Here is an 18,809-nt window from a genome sequence, read left to right on the forward strand (position 1 = left end):
GATGAGGTTGGAGGATTTCATAGGGTAGTAGATGAGATTGAAGGATTTCATAGGGTAGTAGATGAGATTGGAGGATTTCATAGGGTAGTAGATGAGATTGAAGGATTTCATAGGGTAGTAGATGAGATTGAAGGATTTTATAGGGTAGTAGATGAGATTGAAGGATTTCATAGGGTAGTAGATGAGATTGAAGGATTTCATAGGGTAGTAGATGAGGTTGAAGGATTTCATAGGGTAGTAGATGAGGTTGGAGGATTTCATAGGGTAGTAGATGAGATTGAAGGATTTCATAGGGTAGTAGATGAGATTGAAGGATTTCATAGGGTAGCAGATGAGATTGAAGGATTTTATAGGGTAGTAGATGAGATTGAAGGATTTTATAGGGTAGTAGATGAGGTTGAAGGATTTCATAGGGTAGTAGATGAGATTGAAGGATTTCATAGGGTAGTAGATGAAGGTGAAGGATTTCATAGGGTAGTAGATGAGGTTGGAGGATTTCATAGGGTAGTAGATGAGATTGAAGGATTTCATAGGGTAGTAGATGAGGTTGAAGGATTTCATAGGGTAGTAGATGAGATTGAAGGATTTCATAGGGTAGTAGATGAGATTGAAGGATTTCATAGGGTAGTAGATGAGATTGAAGGATTTCATAGGGTAGTAGATGAGGTTGAAGGATTTCATAGGGTAGTAGATGAGGTTGGAGGATTTCATAGGGTAGTAGATGAGATTGAAGGATTTCATAGGGTAGTAGATGAGATTGAAGGATTTCATAGGGTAGCAGATGAGATTGAAGGATTTTATAGGGTAGTAGATGAGATTGAAGGATTTTATAGGGTAGTAGATGAGGTTGAAGGATTTCATAGGGTAGTAGATGAGATTGAAGGATTTCATAGGGTAGTAGATGAAGGTGAAGGATTTCATAGGGTAGTAGATGAGGTTGGAGGATTTCATAGGGTAGTAGATGAGATTGGAGGATTTCATAGGGTAGTAGATGAGATTGAAGGATTTCATAGGGTAGTAGATGAGATTGAAGGATTTCATAGGGTAGTAGATGAGATTGAAGGATTTCATAGGGTAGTAGATGAGATTGAAGGATTTCATAGGGTAGTAGATGAGGTTGAAGGATTTCATAGGGTAGTAGATGAGGTTGGAGGATTTCATAGGGTAGTAGATGAGGTTGGAGGATTTCATAGGGTAGTAGATGAGATTGAAGGATTTCATAGGGTAGTAGATGAGATTGAAGGATTTCATAGGGTAGTAGATGAGATTGAAGGATTTCATAGGGTAGTAGATGAGGTTGAAGGATTTCATAGGGTAGTAGATGAGGTTGGAGGATTTCATAGGGTAGTAGATGAGATTGAAGGATTTCATAGGGTAGTAGATGAGATTGAAGGATTTCATAGGGTAGCAGATGAGATTGAAGGATTTTATAGGGTAGTAGATGAGATTGAAGGATTTTATAGGGTAGTAGATGAGGTTGAAGGATTTCATAGGGTAGTAGATGAGATTGAAGGATTTCATAGGGTAGTAGATGAAGGTGAAGGATTTCATAGGGTAGTAGATGAGGTTGGAGGATTTCATAGGGTAGTAGATGAGATTGAAGGATTTCATAGGGTAGTAGATGAGGTTGAAGGATTTCATGGGGTAGTAGATGAGATTGAAGGATTTCATAGGGTAGTAGATGAGATTGAAGGATTTCATAGGGTAGTAGATGAGATTGGAGGATTTCATAGGGTAGTAGATGAGATTGAAGGATTTCATAGGGTAGTAGATGAGATTGAAGGATTTCATAGGGTAGTAGATGAGATTGAAGGATTTCATAGGGTAGTAGATGAGGTTGAAGGATTTCATAGGGTAGTAGATGAGATTGGAGGATTTCATAGGGTAGTAGATGAGATTGAAGGATTTCATGGGGTAGTAGATGAGGTTGAAGGATTTCATAGGGTAGTTGATGAGATTGAAGGATTTCATAGGGTAGCAGATGAGATTGAAGGATTTTATAGGGTAGTAGATGAGGTTGAAGGATTTCATAGGGTAGTAGATGAGATTGAAGGATTTCATGGGGTAGTAGATGAGATTGGAGGATTTCATAGGGTAGTAGATGAGATTGAAGGAATTCATAGGGTAGTAGATGAGGTTGGAGGATTTCATAGGGTAGTAGATGAGATTGAAGGATTTCATAGGGTAGTAGATGAGATTGAAGGATTTCATAGGGTAGCAGATGAGATTGAAGGATTTTATAGGGTAGTAGATGAGATTGAAGGATTTTATAGGGTAGTAGATGAGGTTGAAGGATTTCATAGGGTAGTAGATGAGATTGAAGGATTTCATAGGGTAGTAGATGAAGGTGAAGGATTTCATAGGGTAGTAGATGAGGTTGGAGGATTTCATAGGGTAGTAGATGAGATTGAAGGATTTCATGGGGTAGTAGATGAGGTTGAAGGATTTCATGGGGTAGTAGATGAGATTGAAGGATTTCATAGGGTAGTAGATGAAGGTGAAGGATTTCATAGGGTAGTAGATGAGGTTGGAGGATTTCATAGGGTAGTAGATGAGATTGAAGGATTTCATGGGGTAGTAGATGAGGTTGAAGGATTTCATGGGGTAGTAGATGAGATTGAAGGATTTCATAGGGTAGTAGATGAGGTTGGAGGATTTCATAGGGTAGTAGATGAGATTGAAGGATTTCATAGGGTAGTAGATGAGATTGAAGGATTTCATAGGGTAGCAGATGAGATTGAAGGATTTTATAGGGTAGTAGATGAGGTTGAAGGATTTCATAGGGTAGTAGATGAGATTGAAGGATTTCATGGGGTAGTAGATGAGGTTGAAGGATTTCATGGGGTAGTAGATGAGATTGAAGGATTTCATAGGGTAGTAGATGAGGTTGGAGGATTTCATAGGGTAGTAGATGAGATTGAAGGATTTCATAGGGTAGTAGATGAAGGTGAAGGATTTCATAGGGTAGTAGATGAGGTTGGAGGATTTCATAGGGTAGTAGATGAGATTGAAGGATTTCATGGGGTAGTAGATGAGGTTGAAGGATTTCATGGGGTAGTAGATGAGATTGAAGGATTTCATAGGGTAGTAGATGAGGTTGAAGGATTTCATAGGGTAGTAGATGAGATTGAAGGATTTCATAGGGTAGTAGATGAAGGTGAAGGATTTCATAGGGTAGTAGATGAGGTTGGAGGATTTCATAGGGTAGTAGATGAGATTGAAGGATTTCATGGGGTAGTAGATGAGGTTGAAGGATTTCATGGGGTAGTAGATGAGATTGAAGGATTTCATAGGGTAGTAGATGAGGTTGGAGGATTTCATAGGGTAGTAGATGAGATTGAAGGATTTCATAGGGTAGTAGATGAGATTGAAGGATTTCATAGGGTAGCAGATGAGATTGAAGGATTTTATAGGGTAGTAGATGAGATTGAAGGATTTTATAGGGTAGTAGATGAGGTTGAAGGATTTCATAGGGTAGTAGATGAGATTGAAGGATTTCATAGGGTAGTAGATGAAGGTGAAGGATTTCATAGGGTAGTAGATGAGGTTGGAGGATTTCATAGGGTAGTAGATGAGATTGAAGGATTTCATGGGGTAGTAGATGAGGTTGAAGGATTTCATGGGGTAGTAGATGAGATTGAAGGATTTCATAGGGTAGTAGATGAGATTGAAGGATTTCATAGGGTAGTAGATGAGATTGGAGGATTTCATAGGGTAGTAGATGAAGGTGAAGGATTTCATAGGGTAGTAGATGAGGTTGGAGGATTTCATAGGGTAGTAGATGAGATTGAAGGATTTCATGGGGTAGTAGATGAGGTTGAAGGATTTCATGGGGTAGTAGATGAGATTGAAGGATTTCATAGGGTAGTAGATGAAATTGAAGGATTTCATAGGGTAGTAGATGAGATTGAAGGATTTCATAGGGTAGTAGATGAGGTTGAAGGATTTCATAGGGTAGTAGATGAGATTGAAGGATTTCATAGGGTAGTAGATGAGGTTGAAGGATTTCATAGGGTAGTAGATGAGATTGAAGGATTTCATAGGGTAGTAGATGAGATTGAAGGATTTCATGGGGTAGTAGATGAGGTTGAAGGATTTCATGGGGTAGTAGATGAGATTGAAGGATTTCATGGGGTAGTAGATGAGATTGAAGGATTTTATAGGGTAGTAGATGAGGTTGAAGGATTTCATAGGGTAGTAGATGAGATTGAAGGATTTCATAGGGTAGTAGATGAAGGTGAAGGATTTCATAGGGTAGTAGATGAGGTTGGAGGATTTCATAGGGTAGTAGATGAGATTGAAGGATTTCATGGGGTAGTAGATGAGATTGAAGGATTTCATAGGGTAGTAGATGAAGGTGAAGGATTTCATAGGGTAGTAGATGAGATTGAAGGATTTCATAGGGTAGTAGATGAGATTGGAGGAATTCATAGGGTAGTAGATGAGGTTGAAGGATTTCATGGGGTAGTAGATGAGATTGAAGGATTTCATAGGGTAGTAGATGAGATTGAAGGATTTCATAGGGTAGTAGATGAGATTGAAGGATTTCATGGGGTAGTAGATGAGGTTGAAGGATTGCATAGGGTAGTAGATGAGATTGAAGGATTTCATAGGGTAGTAGATGAGATTGAAGGATTTTATAGGGTAGTAGATGAGATTGAAGGATTTCATAGGGTAGTAGATGAGATTGAAGGATTTCATAGGGTAGTAGATGAGATTGAAGGATTTCATAGGGTAGTAGATGAGATTGGAGGATTTCATAGGGTAGTAGATGAGATTGGAGGAATTCATAGAAATAGCCTTATATCAAAATCTGATAAAAAAGTTTGTTGAAGATACATTGTAAGTTGACCAACATGAATATACATTGTAGGTCAACCAACCTGAATAGATTAATTGTAGGTCAACCAACATGAATACACATTGTAGGTCGACCAACATGAATATACATTGTAGGTCGACCAACATGAATAAATCAACACCCTGACATAAAAAAATCTGAAACCAATAGCACAGCCAGCAGAAAATGAGAAACTGCTAGGAGGAAACTCCTAGAAATGATAATAACTGTATTTGCAGGAATCTGAGAAGAGAAGATAAAAAAGATGAAATGAGAGATGAAAAATCTGCAGAGAATGTACAAAGTGCTGACTGCAAAGATAAAGAACAACTTTAATTACCTATTATCTGCAAACAATACGCAGTTGTATGTACACTCAAGTAGTGGCCAAACCACTTGAATGTACATACAAGTGGTTGTATGTACATTCAAGTGGTTGTTTTCATTTGTTTTCATAAATAAAAACAAACAGGAATTGGCGAGTGTTTACGATATCTTGAGCAGAATTAGTAGAGACATATTAAAGCGTTAGAAATTGCCATGAAACAACCGAACGTAAAAAATTATCTATAGAAGACTTGATGCAGAACGAAGAGCTCCTAGTCAAAACCTATTTTGAGCCATCAGTATTGCATCTCAGAATAAATATGGATCAAAAGTAAATCAGATGATTGAGAGTGATAATAACAGGTCTCTTTGTGCCACTGACAAAAGTGACAACAATATCTGATATTGGAAGGAATCAAATTGAACGAGATCAGGAATGAAGAGGCCCCTGAGTCTTGCGGACACTGAAGCTATGAAAGGAGACTTTTAAGGAACATTCTTACTAAGGTGCAGCAGAAATATACAGGCAAAGTCTCTTGTTGGCAAGAATAGTGATAACAAGAGCTCAGATTACACCTTTTGTCACTAAAACACCTGATACTATATCTAACAGGTAGTTGTCTCACCCTGCTCAAGTTGTAGCCAATGGTTGGCTCAAAATACAACTAAAATATATGATAATATATACTCTTTAGTTGTGAGGAACTATGTTCATGGTATCTTTTGGCTTGTGGTTACGGCTCAAGACCATTGGATGGAGCAATGCTATCAATGTAATCAGAATGTAATAAGAATGATAAAAGGCCTGCGATAATAATAATAATAATAATAGAGGCAGTAGTAGAGAAGGAAAAGTTGAAATTCTGTGGGATTTTCCATTCAAACTGATCACATCATAGAGGCCCTTACACCATACAGCCTGATACAAGACATGATGATTGATCATACATGGGGCATACATGGGTCATACATGGGTCATACATGGGCCATACATGGGCCATACATGGACCATACATGAGTCATATGTTTCGCAGTGCCCAAGATGCAGGGGATACAGATGAGAGCAAAAACCAAGAGTTATCAAAAGAAATTGGATGCTTTGGGAAACATCTCTTATTGCAGTCTTTGTTTTTTGTTGGCGCCTGGGGGAGCATTTGTAAATTCTGGACACAGAGGAAGCTACTGGAACTCTCAAGTAGAGGTTCTAATCAGACTCCGGTATAGAATTAAACTACAGTCATACTTCGACATACGAGCTTAATGCGTTCCGAGACTGAGCTCGTATGTCAATTTACTCGCATGTTGGTGCAATTTATTTATATATAGAACAATTAAATATATATTAATTGGTTTCTATACTCTAAAAGATGCAAATAAAACACTCAAAACAAGATATTGTAACAGAAAAAACATGTTGGTTATTGTCCTAATTTACCACATGCTTTCAAAAAGCAACAAATAAAAAACAATGCAAGTAAATGTGATTGATTACAATGTAAAATTAAATACATACAGTAGCAGCTAACGCTTGCATTTACCAGGAGGGAGATATAAGTGTTATTTATCATTACAACAGTTGAATTTGATAAATTTGGGTTTTATCGAAGTCTTAAAAAACAAACTTAAAAACAAACCTAAAAGCAAACTTTCATTTTTCGTAATTAAAATTTCTTCGCCATTCATAGTTGGAAGTTTCTCGCTGGTTAGCTAATTTTTCCTTTGTTTCGCTTTCACGACTAGCCGGCCGTTTTAAGATAAACCTATCTAACGACGTTTGCCTTTGTCGCCCTTTCAACGTGTTGCTATTAGGACGAACACTGGTGTAGCCTGTCTTGACAAGCTGTTGTTTTTGCGTAGTTGTCCCCCCGTCGAGCGGCGAGCGACAACACGCAAAAACTCGCCGCTCGCTGTTGTTGCTCGCCGCTCGACGGGGGGACAACTACGCAAAAACAACAGCTTGTCAAGACAGGCTAACACTGGTGTCGTCACAAAGGGTTAATGCACGACCACTAGCCAACTTGTCCGAAAGTCTATTTTTATAGATAGCACCGGCCTTTTCACATAGGCCTTTTCGCCTTTTAACCACCGACCTTTTCGCCTTTATTGAAACATCGTTTCAGTTACGCTATCACCGACCAATTGTTTATCTTTTATCCAATGCCTGAGCAGTCTCTCCATCAGCGGTCGTGAAGATCGCTGCGTCGTTTAGAAACTATGGTTAGTCCTTTTGCAAACTAAACGCCATGAATATAACCCTTCGGTTTGATAATTGTAGATGTATTTCTGTCATATTGCTGAGATAGATCGATCACGTGTACACATTTCGCATATTTTACAATAGTTTTCCGTTTAATATCAATTGTTATCATTTGCTTTTTCTTTCCATTATGTTTCATTTTACTGGCAAACTTTCGGTCTACGCATCGTACTTTTAATTCACATAATTCTGCACTGAAAATTGCGCACAGAAAACACGGTACAAAAGTATAACCTGAGTAATTGAAAAATACAGAGTGATGCTGTTCTCATAAAACACCTCCGGCATACTTTTGCAACCGACTCACGTGCTCGTATCTCAAACATTGCTCGTATGTTAGTGCTAAAACTTGGTTAAAAGCTGACTCGTATCTCAAGTTTTTCGTACGTTAGAGCACTCGTAAGTTGAAGTATTACTGTAAAACTGATGAAAGACAACTGTGAGAATAATAGTAATAGTAATAATAGTAATACTTGTTGTAAATAACGGTTAGCATGTTTTAAGTTTTTAGAGGTGTTTGCTTTACTTTTTGGAGTTGCCACTTATTCTTTGTTCAGTTATATTCTTAGATGCGTTGTTCTTCCTTTTAGTATTCTCTCTGTTGGCCAAATGCACATGCAACTAAATAAAGCTTTAAGCATAAGAAAACACTCTCAACGGCAACGCTAGTAACGGCAACGCTAGTAACGACAACGCGAGTAACGGCAAGGCTAGTAACGGCAACGCTAGTAACGGCAACGCTAGTAACGACAACGCGAGTAACAGCAACGCTAGTAACGGCAACGCGAGTAACGGCAACGCTAGTAACGGCAACGCTAGTAACGGCAACGCTAGTAACGGCAACGCTAGTAACGACAACGCGAGTAACGACAACGCGAGTAACGGCAACGCTAGTAACGGCAACGCTAGTAACGGCAACGCTAGTAACGGCAACGCTAGTAACGGCAACGCTAGTAACGGCAACACTTGACAATTGCGATTCAGAAAATTAGTTGTATAAATTTTAGTACAATAATTTATAAATGTTCAACAAATGGTATTGCGATGATGATAGCTTGAGGTACACAATTACCTGCTCAATACAATCATTAGACAAATCGGTCTTCTTTAAGAGGGCTGGCAGAAAATCAGGCTTGACGTCTGTCTTGTACATAAGGGCAGGCAGGCATTTTAACTCCCTGAAACAAAGCACTCAAGGTAATTGTTTTGTGATCAGGAGTTTATAAACATCAGACAACCATGAGTTGGAAACCAAGAAAAATCTTTCGAACCTATTTTTTTGAATTCTCACAAAGAGTGAATGTTTTGATTTGCTAGTGTTTTGTTAAAATAGAAAATACAACTCCAAGCTATTTTGAATAACATGCAAACATGTAAAAATTTAACTAGGCTGAGCTGCAACTAGTCTACATGTTTCAGTCTGATTTAAACAAACTTCGTAAACAAAGGCTAACATAAGATCCTTGTACATCTATATATATATATATATATATATATATATATATATATATATATATATATATATATATATATATATACATATATATACACATATATATATATTGGTTAGTTTGCCGGACTGACAAGCATGTCCTGGCAAACCAACCAGATATAGTGGTGGTGGACAAGGAGAACAAGAGAGCTACTATCATAGATATAGCAGTACCCAATGACTACAATATAGCCAGCAAAGAAAAAGAAAAGGTAGAGGAATATCTCCCTCTTGGAGAAGAGATTGAAAAATGCTTGGATGTAAGAACAACTGTAATCCCAGTAATCATTGGGGCACTGGGCGCAATAACACCGGCACATAAAATGTGGCTTGCCCAAATACCAACAGCAATCAACTCAGGTGAGTTGCAGAAAAGTGCACTATTGGGAACAGCTAAGATCTTGAGGCGAGTGCTCAAACTCCCAGGTCTCTGGTAGGAGACCCGAGTTAGAGCAGAAACTACCACCCATACGGGTTAATCGGGGTAAGGGAACAATTTTAATTTTTTTAATTATATAATATATATATAATAGTATATATATATACAGTCAAACATGGATAACTCGAACTTCATAAACAAAAGCTAACATAAGATCCTTGTACATCTATATAAATATATATATACATGTATATACAAGAAATTCCACTGTCATACAGCCCACGACCAAAGTGATATTGGAAAAAAGAAAGGGTACTGATGGTTGAGAAATGCAATATTAGCAGTCAAATGGCACTGCAGTGCAACAGGATAACTGTAATGGTAGCTGTAATGTACTGGGTGTGGGTGTTATTATATATAACAAACAGCAATGATGAAAGGAAAAGATTATATGTTTATATCTCTCCCCCTGCAATAGGAGAAATGCCATATTGGCCAATATTAGAAGTAAAATGCACTGATATTATTAGAATAACCAATATTATTAATATAGTAATAATATAAAACCAATGCACAATTTTGTTTACATTTCGAAACGTCATAGCTAACAATATCAAGAAGTGATATTTATATAGATTTTTAGAAAATCTATTTAAAAAAGTGTTTGGTCATGACAAACAGCAATAATGAAAGGAAAAGATTATATGTTTATATCTATCCCCCTGCAATAGAAGAAATGCAATATTAGAAGTAAAATGCACTGATATTATTAGAATAACCAATATTATTAATATAGCATTACAGTAATAATAGAAAACCAATGCACAATTTTGTTTACATTTAAAAACGTCATAGTTAACAATATCAAGAAGTATCAAAAAGAATAGCCAAACTTAGTAATAGTAATACAGTAATAATATAAAACCAATGCACAATTTTGTTTACATTTCAAAACGTCATAGCTAACAATATCAAGAAGTATCAAGAAGAATATCCAAACTTATTATTAAATATCGTAATAATCTCATAAAAATCGTTAGAAAAAAAATCGTCATTTCCTTTACTTACACTGCATTGAACATCAGAATACCAAAGTTCTCAAGTGTGTCCAAAATGTCAGTTACTTTGAAATCGGCAAAAGTGAAACGATTTCTGTACTCCTACGTTAATTACAGAAACCTTCGGCAATTTGACAATGCTATAGACTGGTGAAATGTGCACGTTACTTTTTCGTGAAATGCGCATGACTTAATCGTTCTATTCTCTGTCGCTCGGTGTTTCAATTTCCGGTGTCAACTTTGATAAAAGTGAGGGTTAGCAAGTTTCAATAACGATTTTCGTCCAAATAAATCTGTCTATTTGCGTATAATCCGATCAGATGGGTAAGTTTTAAGATAATGCCAATGGTTTACAAAGACTTGGTAACATATTTAAGTACACTTATATGTGTTTTGTATCGTTATTATACTTTAATGACTCTACAAAATGATGGTTAAATTTGTTGATGCAATTTTTAGACCAGGGTTTGTCTCATTGTTGATGAATAAGTTTCGGGAGTTGTGTGCACATGTGCATTTATCATAAATCTCCCAACCAATCGCTTCGCTCGTGTTTGGTCGTGGGATAAATATATATATAAATATATATAAACATATATAAATATATATATAAACATATATAAATATATATATATATGTATAAAGTGTAAACCACATATACTATATATATGTATACATATATCTATATATATATACATATGTATACACACTGTATATATCTCTACTAGCTGTGCTTTCCGGTGTTGCCCGGGTATTAAAAATCAGCTTATAAACAATAAGAAGCGATGGGAGTTGCCTACCACTTGCTATTAGCCTGGCACATTGCCAATGGAAAATGGTATTAAAAATTAACTTATAAACAATGAGAAGTAATGAGAGTTGCTTGCCACTTGCTATTAGCCTGGCACGTTGATAATCGAAAATTCCAGTAAGTTTGCTAATAAGCGCTAGGTTTCCAATGACGGAATGCCATGATGTTGCATTAGCGTTGTCCAGTTACAGCTATTCTAATAATAGCTATAGCTGGACATACCGAATGACAGACTTTCACATTTATGTATACAGTGAAACTTGGATAACTCGCCCTCGGATAGCTCGAACACATGGTTAACTCGAACGGATTTGTTTGGTTCGCTCCCACGCAATGATAAATTGCTTTAGATAACTCGACCTTAACTTCGTTAACTCGAACAGTTTTTCGCCCAATGTCTACAGAGACGGTTGTTATCACTTAAGAATATCACTTTATTCCGAGCCATAGAGATAAACATCAACTTTTAGTAGTTCTTAGTCGCCATTATTACCACTATCGGCAAAATATTTTTGTTAACGATTCTTCTAAAGGTTTGCAAAAAAGAAAATTTTACCAAACATCCGCTTTGGGATGTTTCTTCAAAAGCAAGGAGAAGCAAGGTAACCTTCGGACAAACTTAAAGGTTGACATGCAATAAAATTTACATTACAGTTATTTGGTATCAAAAGATTCACCATGTCTTACTCTGTTGTATTAAAGGTGCCAAATATGAGGAAATGTGATTAAAAGCTCTTAAAAGCTCACAAACGAAAAGCCGCCGCAGATTGGAATCTTTTTATTTCGATGACGTAACCATAAAAATTAGTTATCATCTTGTCACGTGATATTCTCACGTGAATTGAAAGGCCAATAAATAGCTCAATATAAAACTTATCGTAGTACTAGTTTATGACAAACACTTCGGGTTTTACCGAAGACCCCGTATCAAATATAGATGCTCGCTACTTTACAGTTTTGTTTCAGTTTGGTCTAATCGGCAAGTCGTAATCTGATCATGTGACACAATATTTCGCAAATAATTTCTGCAGCACTTTTCGATTATCATAAGTGACCAACAGGCTCGTCATGATTATCAGACAATGATATGTACTCCTTCAAACTAAGGCTAAAAAATTAAACGAATTTTTACGGTAAGTTATAGGATATCACTGCTAAAGGTGACAGCATTACGATGACGATAAAATAGACGCGTAAGAACAATAGACATGGTTTTATTGAATGCGTGAAGTATATTTGTGAAAATATTTCGACGAATAAGGTTGCATGAAAGTGTAAACAGAAACCATCTCTCACAACTACATCACATTTGAGCCGTTTTGGAAAGAGAATCCATAACTACGGCGGCCTCGTGTGACTGCAATTTTCTGTTCGTCTTTGCGCTTTTAAGAGCTTGTAATCACCTTTCCACATATTTTGCATCTACAACACAACAGAGTAAGACATAGTGAATCTTTTCATATCAAATAACAGTAATGTGAATTTTGTTGCAAGTCAACCTTTAAAGAAAAATCGGCAAAATTGGTTTTTATTAAAACGCTCAAAAGACAAATATGTCTTTTTTCTAAGCGTTTCAATCGCGATCAAGTTTTGCCTATTTTAATCTGAAAACGTCCTGGCAGTCACATCACCTAAAACAAACAAACAAATCTCAAGTAATAGGAAAATAATTATACTTTCTGATAAAAAATGTTAAAACATTACATGAGAGGCCCCTTAACTTGCAACAAGCAATCTATGCTTTTGATTTATATATAGTTCGTATATGTACTGATAAATACATGCACTTGTGACAGCGTTCTCATAACTTGAACGCTCTGATACCTCGAACACTTTTTCTCGGTCCCGTGAAGTTCGAGTTAGCCGAGTTTCACTGTATATAGAAGTGTTTGTCGTCCAGATGTCCAGTTACTGCAATAAAGTTTCAAGTACAAAAAATTCGTTTGGCGGTGGATTTGAACTCGGAACCTCCAGGTCTGAGGACAGGCAAACTAACCCACAGCATTACGCTGTGCTTGCCATTATATGGCACAATAGTGCACACACTTATGCAATGCTAGAATAATAGAATACTATTGGTTACTAGCACGCTTGAAAATTCCGTTGGCGTGATAGATCGTTACCCGCAACATAACAAGCTGGCTTCAAACATAGAACACTGCTCTTGTTAAAGTAAGTTACTAGCTTTAGTTACTCAAATTCATCGGGTAATTATTTTATTACCTGTACACACAATACCGGCCATTCAACTAGTCATACAAGAAATATGAACATACAGACTTATGGATGAGACTTCATACTGACTGTCATCTTATTCAGTTAATAAAAGCTCGGTTTTACCATGACAGTACACATTGTATGCATATGGTAATATTATGTGTATACGGTAGTAGAAAAGTAAGAAATAGATAGTGATTATGATGATTATATGGTGGCACATCTGATACACATGTAGTAATTAACAAGGTATGCATATGATATTGTATGTGTATATGGTGTTCATATAATGCTTATAATGCATATGGTGCATAAGGTAGTGCAGGCTTTCAATGTGTAGCAGTATGCCTGTAATTTAAAAACTTACTACTTGGAGTAAGATAAAGAACCTATTTTTTTCTAAAACCATTTTATATTTTAATACTGAATTAGAGTTTTTAATCTGTAGGTGTTAAAAGTTTTTCCAGACCTGAAACAATAGATGAACTTTGGTTTGGTGTGATTATATGGTAGCTCATATTTTAACTAAAGCAACCCTAGCAACTAGTGAGGTCATATAGCCATGGTTGAACCAGCCAAGTGAGAGTGTTTACCAATTCATTAATCGGTGAGTATGTGGGTTTCTGCATACCCACTAATTGGGTTCCCAGTGAGTGGGTTCCCAGTAAGTGGGTTCCCAGTGAGTGGGTTCCCAGTGAGTGGGTTCCCAGCAGATCAGCAGAGCTTGGTTTTCCAAAGTTCTCAACTAAAGGCGACAACTTTTAGAGAACCAGCAATGCCTTGCCTAGTTCACATGAGGGTGATCCTTCAATGAAATCTAGGACAAAACTGTGTAATAAAGGTGGCTGAGATCTGCTAGGGTTTTGTAGTGATCAAACAATGATAGGTTTCATAAAATTAATCGCCGAGATCAATATGATTGGGTAGTTATAGCTTTTGTTGCCTCCCTATTGGTTGAAGCTAAATGTTGTCGGTTCGCAAGAACTTAACATTTCATCATTGATCTGAAGAAATTATACATTATTGGCAGACACGACGTCATATAGTGTCGACTTGGTAAAGAACAGGCTACAACTGGGCAACTTGAAGTGTAAAAAGACTAACAAAATAATACCATTCATATCCAACAACTGGGAAAACATTGCGATTTCCATCTGGGTGGTCTAAAAAAAGTTTTTTCAGCTCATGAATGATAATGTAGCTCGCATTATCATTCGCTAAATTATTTGAGAAACTCATGAAACTATAGTTAAGTGTGACAGCTAGACAAATCAAATGTTTTGTTTTACCCAAAGTTTCGCAAATGTCGTCTCTGACATGATAACTTACCTTGGTAATTAATTTTTGTAAACATTACAGAAAAAAATTACTGGTATCAACTACTAGTATCAACTACTCTTATCCACTACTGGCATTGACGACTCGTATTGACTACTCGTATTGACTACTCGTATCGATGCAAGTCCTCGATCTGCGCTGGATTATTTAATTTTACAATTCCCTGTGATATCAGCAAAACTGTAAGCTCGGATAGCAAATGGCTTAAGATTTCTATCGTTGGGTGCCGGGCTGGAAAATAAAACTTATTTAGAGTGTTGACTGGGTGTGTAGAGTGTTGACTGAGTGTGTAGAGTGTTGACTGGGTGTTTAGAGTGTTGACTGGGTGTGTAGAGTGTTGACTGGGTGTGTAGAGTGTTGACTGGGTGTGTAGAGTGTTGACTGAGTGTGCAGAGTGTTGACTGGGTGAGTAGAGTGTTGACTGGGTGTGTAGAGTGTTGACTGGGTGTTTAGAGTGTTGACTGGGTGTGTAGAGTGTTGACTGAGTGTGTAGAGTGTTGACTGGGTGTGTAGAGTGTTGACTGAGTGTGTAGAGTGTTGAATGGGTGTGTAGAGTGTTGAATGGGTGTGTAGAGTGTTGACTGAGTGTGTAGAGTGTTGACTGGGTGTGTAGAGTGTTAACTGAGTGTGTAGAGTGTTGACTGGGTGTGTAGAGTGTTAACTGGGTGTGTAGAGTGTTGACTGAGTGTGTAGAGTGTTGAATGGATGTGTAGAGTGTTAACTGGGTGTTTAGAGTGTTGACTGGGTGTGTTGAGTGGGTGTGTAGAGTGTTGACTGGGTGTGTAGAGTGTTGACTGGGTGTGTAGAGTGTTGACTGAGTGTGTAGAGTGTTGAATGGATGTGTAGAGTGTTGACTGGGTGTGTAGAGTGTTGACTGGGTGTGTAGAGTGTTGACTGAGTGTGTAGAGTGTTGAATGGATGTGTAGAGTGTTGACTGGGTGTGTAGAGTGTTGACTGGGTGTGTAGAGTGTTGACTGAGTGTGTAGAGTGTTGAATGGATGTGTAGAGTGTTAACTGGGTGTTTAGAGTGTTGACTGGGTGTGTTGAGTGGGTGTGTAGAGTGTTGACTGGGTGTGTAGAGTGTTGACTGGGTGTGTAGAGTGTTGACTGAGTGTGTAGAGTGTTAACTGGGATTGTAGAGTGCCATCTGCTTGTGCTAATGATTAACTAGTGTAACAAATTTATACTAGGTGTCTGCCAAGAACTTAGTTTTAGTGCTGAATAAATTACCTATTGGAAAGGGAAAATATTCAAATGCGCATTGATTGCCCCAATTGCTTTATGAACTTAAAACAAACAGGGCACTCTACTTTCTTTGGTCCTCATTGGACGTCTGTTTAGAGCCGATTCAGTTAGCGGCAAGGTCGTGGAGCGAACGCAAAATAATTCTCACATGGGGCATTCCGCGAAGCACCCCTGCTGGGTGGCCTCAGGCACTCGATGTAACAATGGTTACTCCGAGTTGACTTTAATTACCAATAAATAACCAAGGATCCTGGTCTAGGTAAGTGACCTTGCTCTAAAATAATATACAGCAATAAGATTACCTAAAGAGTGGTAGGTCACCCTCTTCGATATAAGGTAAAGTGAGAAAAGATGAGTCTGACAGCCATCTGCCCTGAATTAGCATCTGCAGGACGATGATAACCTGAAGACTGCTGTTCAGCCATCCTGCGTCTGCTACCATATCAAGCATCCCCTAGAAAGCAAGAATGAAATGCAGCTATATTAGGTAAATAAATACAATACACAATGGCCAGCAATGGGACAAACGAGACAAGTAAAATAGAGACAACTTCGCCCTCTCCTAGTGCTCCTTCAAATCACTTCAGGATGTAACCTTCAGTCACTAGTTTATATGTTTACTTACTCAATCTACGTACACTTCTTTTGTGATTCAATCATATGCATTTCACAAGAGACTTATACCTACGTATCATGTAGAGTTCAGTTCTGAGGCACTCGACACGGAAGTCACTTAGCGCTGATTTATGCCAAGGTGTTTTTGTGCTAAACAATTTAAAAAGCTGAAACAGCAAAACTAAATTGAACAAGATCTTATTAGTTAACATTTTCCTCCTAACTAACAGACTGCCTTCTGGAGGTGCATTTAGTTTCACATGATAAACTAATGAATACAGTAGTTGCTTGCCTGACAACTATAGAAACAGCAGACATCAGCAAACATCCCATACAAACCTTATACAATCTCCATAACAACACCGGCGCTAATACGCCAGCTATTTCCCTTAAGTCGATGGGATCATTAAAAACATTAATAAGTATATAATTTTGACTGTACTTTAGTTGAACATAGCTTAATAATTTAATGCTTTTTTGTCAAATTAACAAAAGCAATCAACAGAGAGCGAAAGGAGAAAAGCAGAACTATTTTCAATTAACCCAAATAGTTTTGACTTATTATAAAATTTTATTGGTAATTCGGCAACCTTGAGTTATTTGCCAAATGTTTTAATTTTACAATCCTTACAATCAGTTTTTGATTGATTAGCTGTCAGCGTTGCTGTGAATGATCAGGCAAGCAATGAAGCTTGTAAGCTGTCAGCTCACAGCTTATTATCCTTTAAGCCTATCATGCCACTAGCGTAGCCTGAATACCTGCAGAATTCTGATGGCTTGGTCCATGACACTTTTGGTGTCAGTGAGATAGTCTGTGGATGGCAGAGGGCACCTGCTGAGGTGTGCCTGTAGTAGAATGTAGGCCTTGGTGTGAGAATCATCCATCTTGTACTTGTCTACTTCCTGTGGTAGCTTCTGTGCCAAATCAGCATTCAGATGGTCTTCATTGTGTCGCACTGGCAGCTCGGCGTACTCCTCGGCATCCTGCGATAAATATTTCCTCAGTTCACATGCGCACGTGTCTAGCATCTCATCTCACTCGCATCCATGTCTAGTGTCTCATCCCACATGAAACACTTGACAGGAGACACGTGTACTTTAAATCAAGAATCTCAACAAACATCTAATATAGCAGAATGTCATACGCTTTATTTCGCATGTTGATGTGTACATAAGAAGTGTCTCATTTAACATGTAAATGTGTGCGTGTCATGCGTATCATCTCTCAGGTTCATGTGTACATGTCATATGTCTCATCTCACATGTTCATCTATACATATCGTGTGTAGGATATCACATTTTTGCATCCACATATATTTTGCCTTCACCAAGTTTCATATGGAATCATTATTTTTCTCTAATGCCTGAGCAGGTTGTAAATTGACCATTGAAGTTAAGTTTTGAGATGAAGGCTATTTTACACTCTCAGTCTTATTACCGTACTTTCTGGACTATTAGCCGCTACTCTTTTATGATGTTTTGAGCCATGCGGCTTATATAAGGGTGCGGCTATTCTGTGGTTTTTTCTTTCACCGCTAGGGAGCATTAACCAGAAACCATTAACCAGATTAACTATTAACCAGCAAAGTTGCTGCCGTGTTAAAAAGCACCGTCCTGAGTTCTGAGGCCTATACAAAGGTGCGGTCTATGCATTGTTTTATTATCGACTTATTTAAATAAAGCAGATGCAGCTTATATAGAGGTGCGGTTAAGTCCGAAAAGTACAGTAAATACAAAAGCAATTACATGTATTGCAATAGTGGGCTTCTCATCTTTGATAACTTCAAAATGTAACAAACGCAGTCGTCACAAGCCAAATTAACCCATGAAATGTTAGCGATGCAAAAGTGCCCAAACAAAAGTAAGCATTTGCCAGCCCTGGGTAGCAAATGATGAATGCATCAGGGCAGAATAGCATCCCATGTACTATGGTTTGATTTAAGAGAATTAAGAACAACTATGGGCTGTTTTGGCGAAATTTTACTTTACATCAATTGCGTTTAGTTGGATCAAACATTAAGATTTGAACTGATGATAGCACAGAATCTTACTGAGTTTGAGACAAGATTAGGATGCCCTTCTTATAGCTGACTACTGAAGTCTAATGTCAGATAAATAAAACTTCTAATTATAAAATAACAAAATAAATAAACTTGAAGAAGTGAAATAGCCTCAGTTCTCAGTACAGCGATTTAACACAAGTCATCTATACTAAATAAGTTATCCGCAA

The 18,809-nt window shown here is 37.5% G+C and overlaps 1 protein-coding gene across 1 annotated transcript in view; it reads right to left on the reverse strand.

Moving 5' to 3' along the window:
* LOC137405400 (activating signal cointegrator 1 complex subunit 3-like) overlaps window positions 1-18,809 on the reverse strand; it is a 242,727-nt gene that overhangs the window by 2,051 nt on the left and 221,867 nt on the right. Inside the window, exons 31-33 of the mRNA XM_068091649.1 lie at window positions 17,339-17,563; window positions 16,267-16,418; window positions 8,497-8,602 (exon numbers count right to left, since the gene is read on the reverse strand). Coding sequence (XP_067947750.1) covers window positions 8,497-8,602; window positions 16,267-16,418; window positions 17,339-17,563 — 483 coding nt within the window. The remainder of the gene's footprint in view (window positions 1-8,496; window positions 8,603-16,266; window positions 16,419-17,338; window positions 17,564-18,809) is intronic.

The sequence above is a fragment of the Watersipora subatra genome, chromosome 9 (assembly GCF_963576615.1).
Source record: "Watersipora subatra chromosome 9, tzWatSuba1.1, whole genome shotgun sequence".
Classification (NCBI taxonomy): domain Eukaryota; kingdom Metazoa; phylum Bryozoa; class Gymnolaemata; order Cheilostomatida; family Watersiporidae; genus Watersipora; species Watersipora subatra.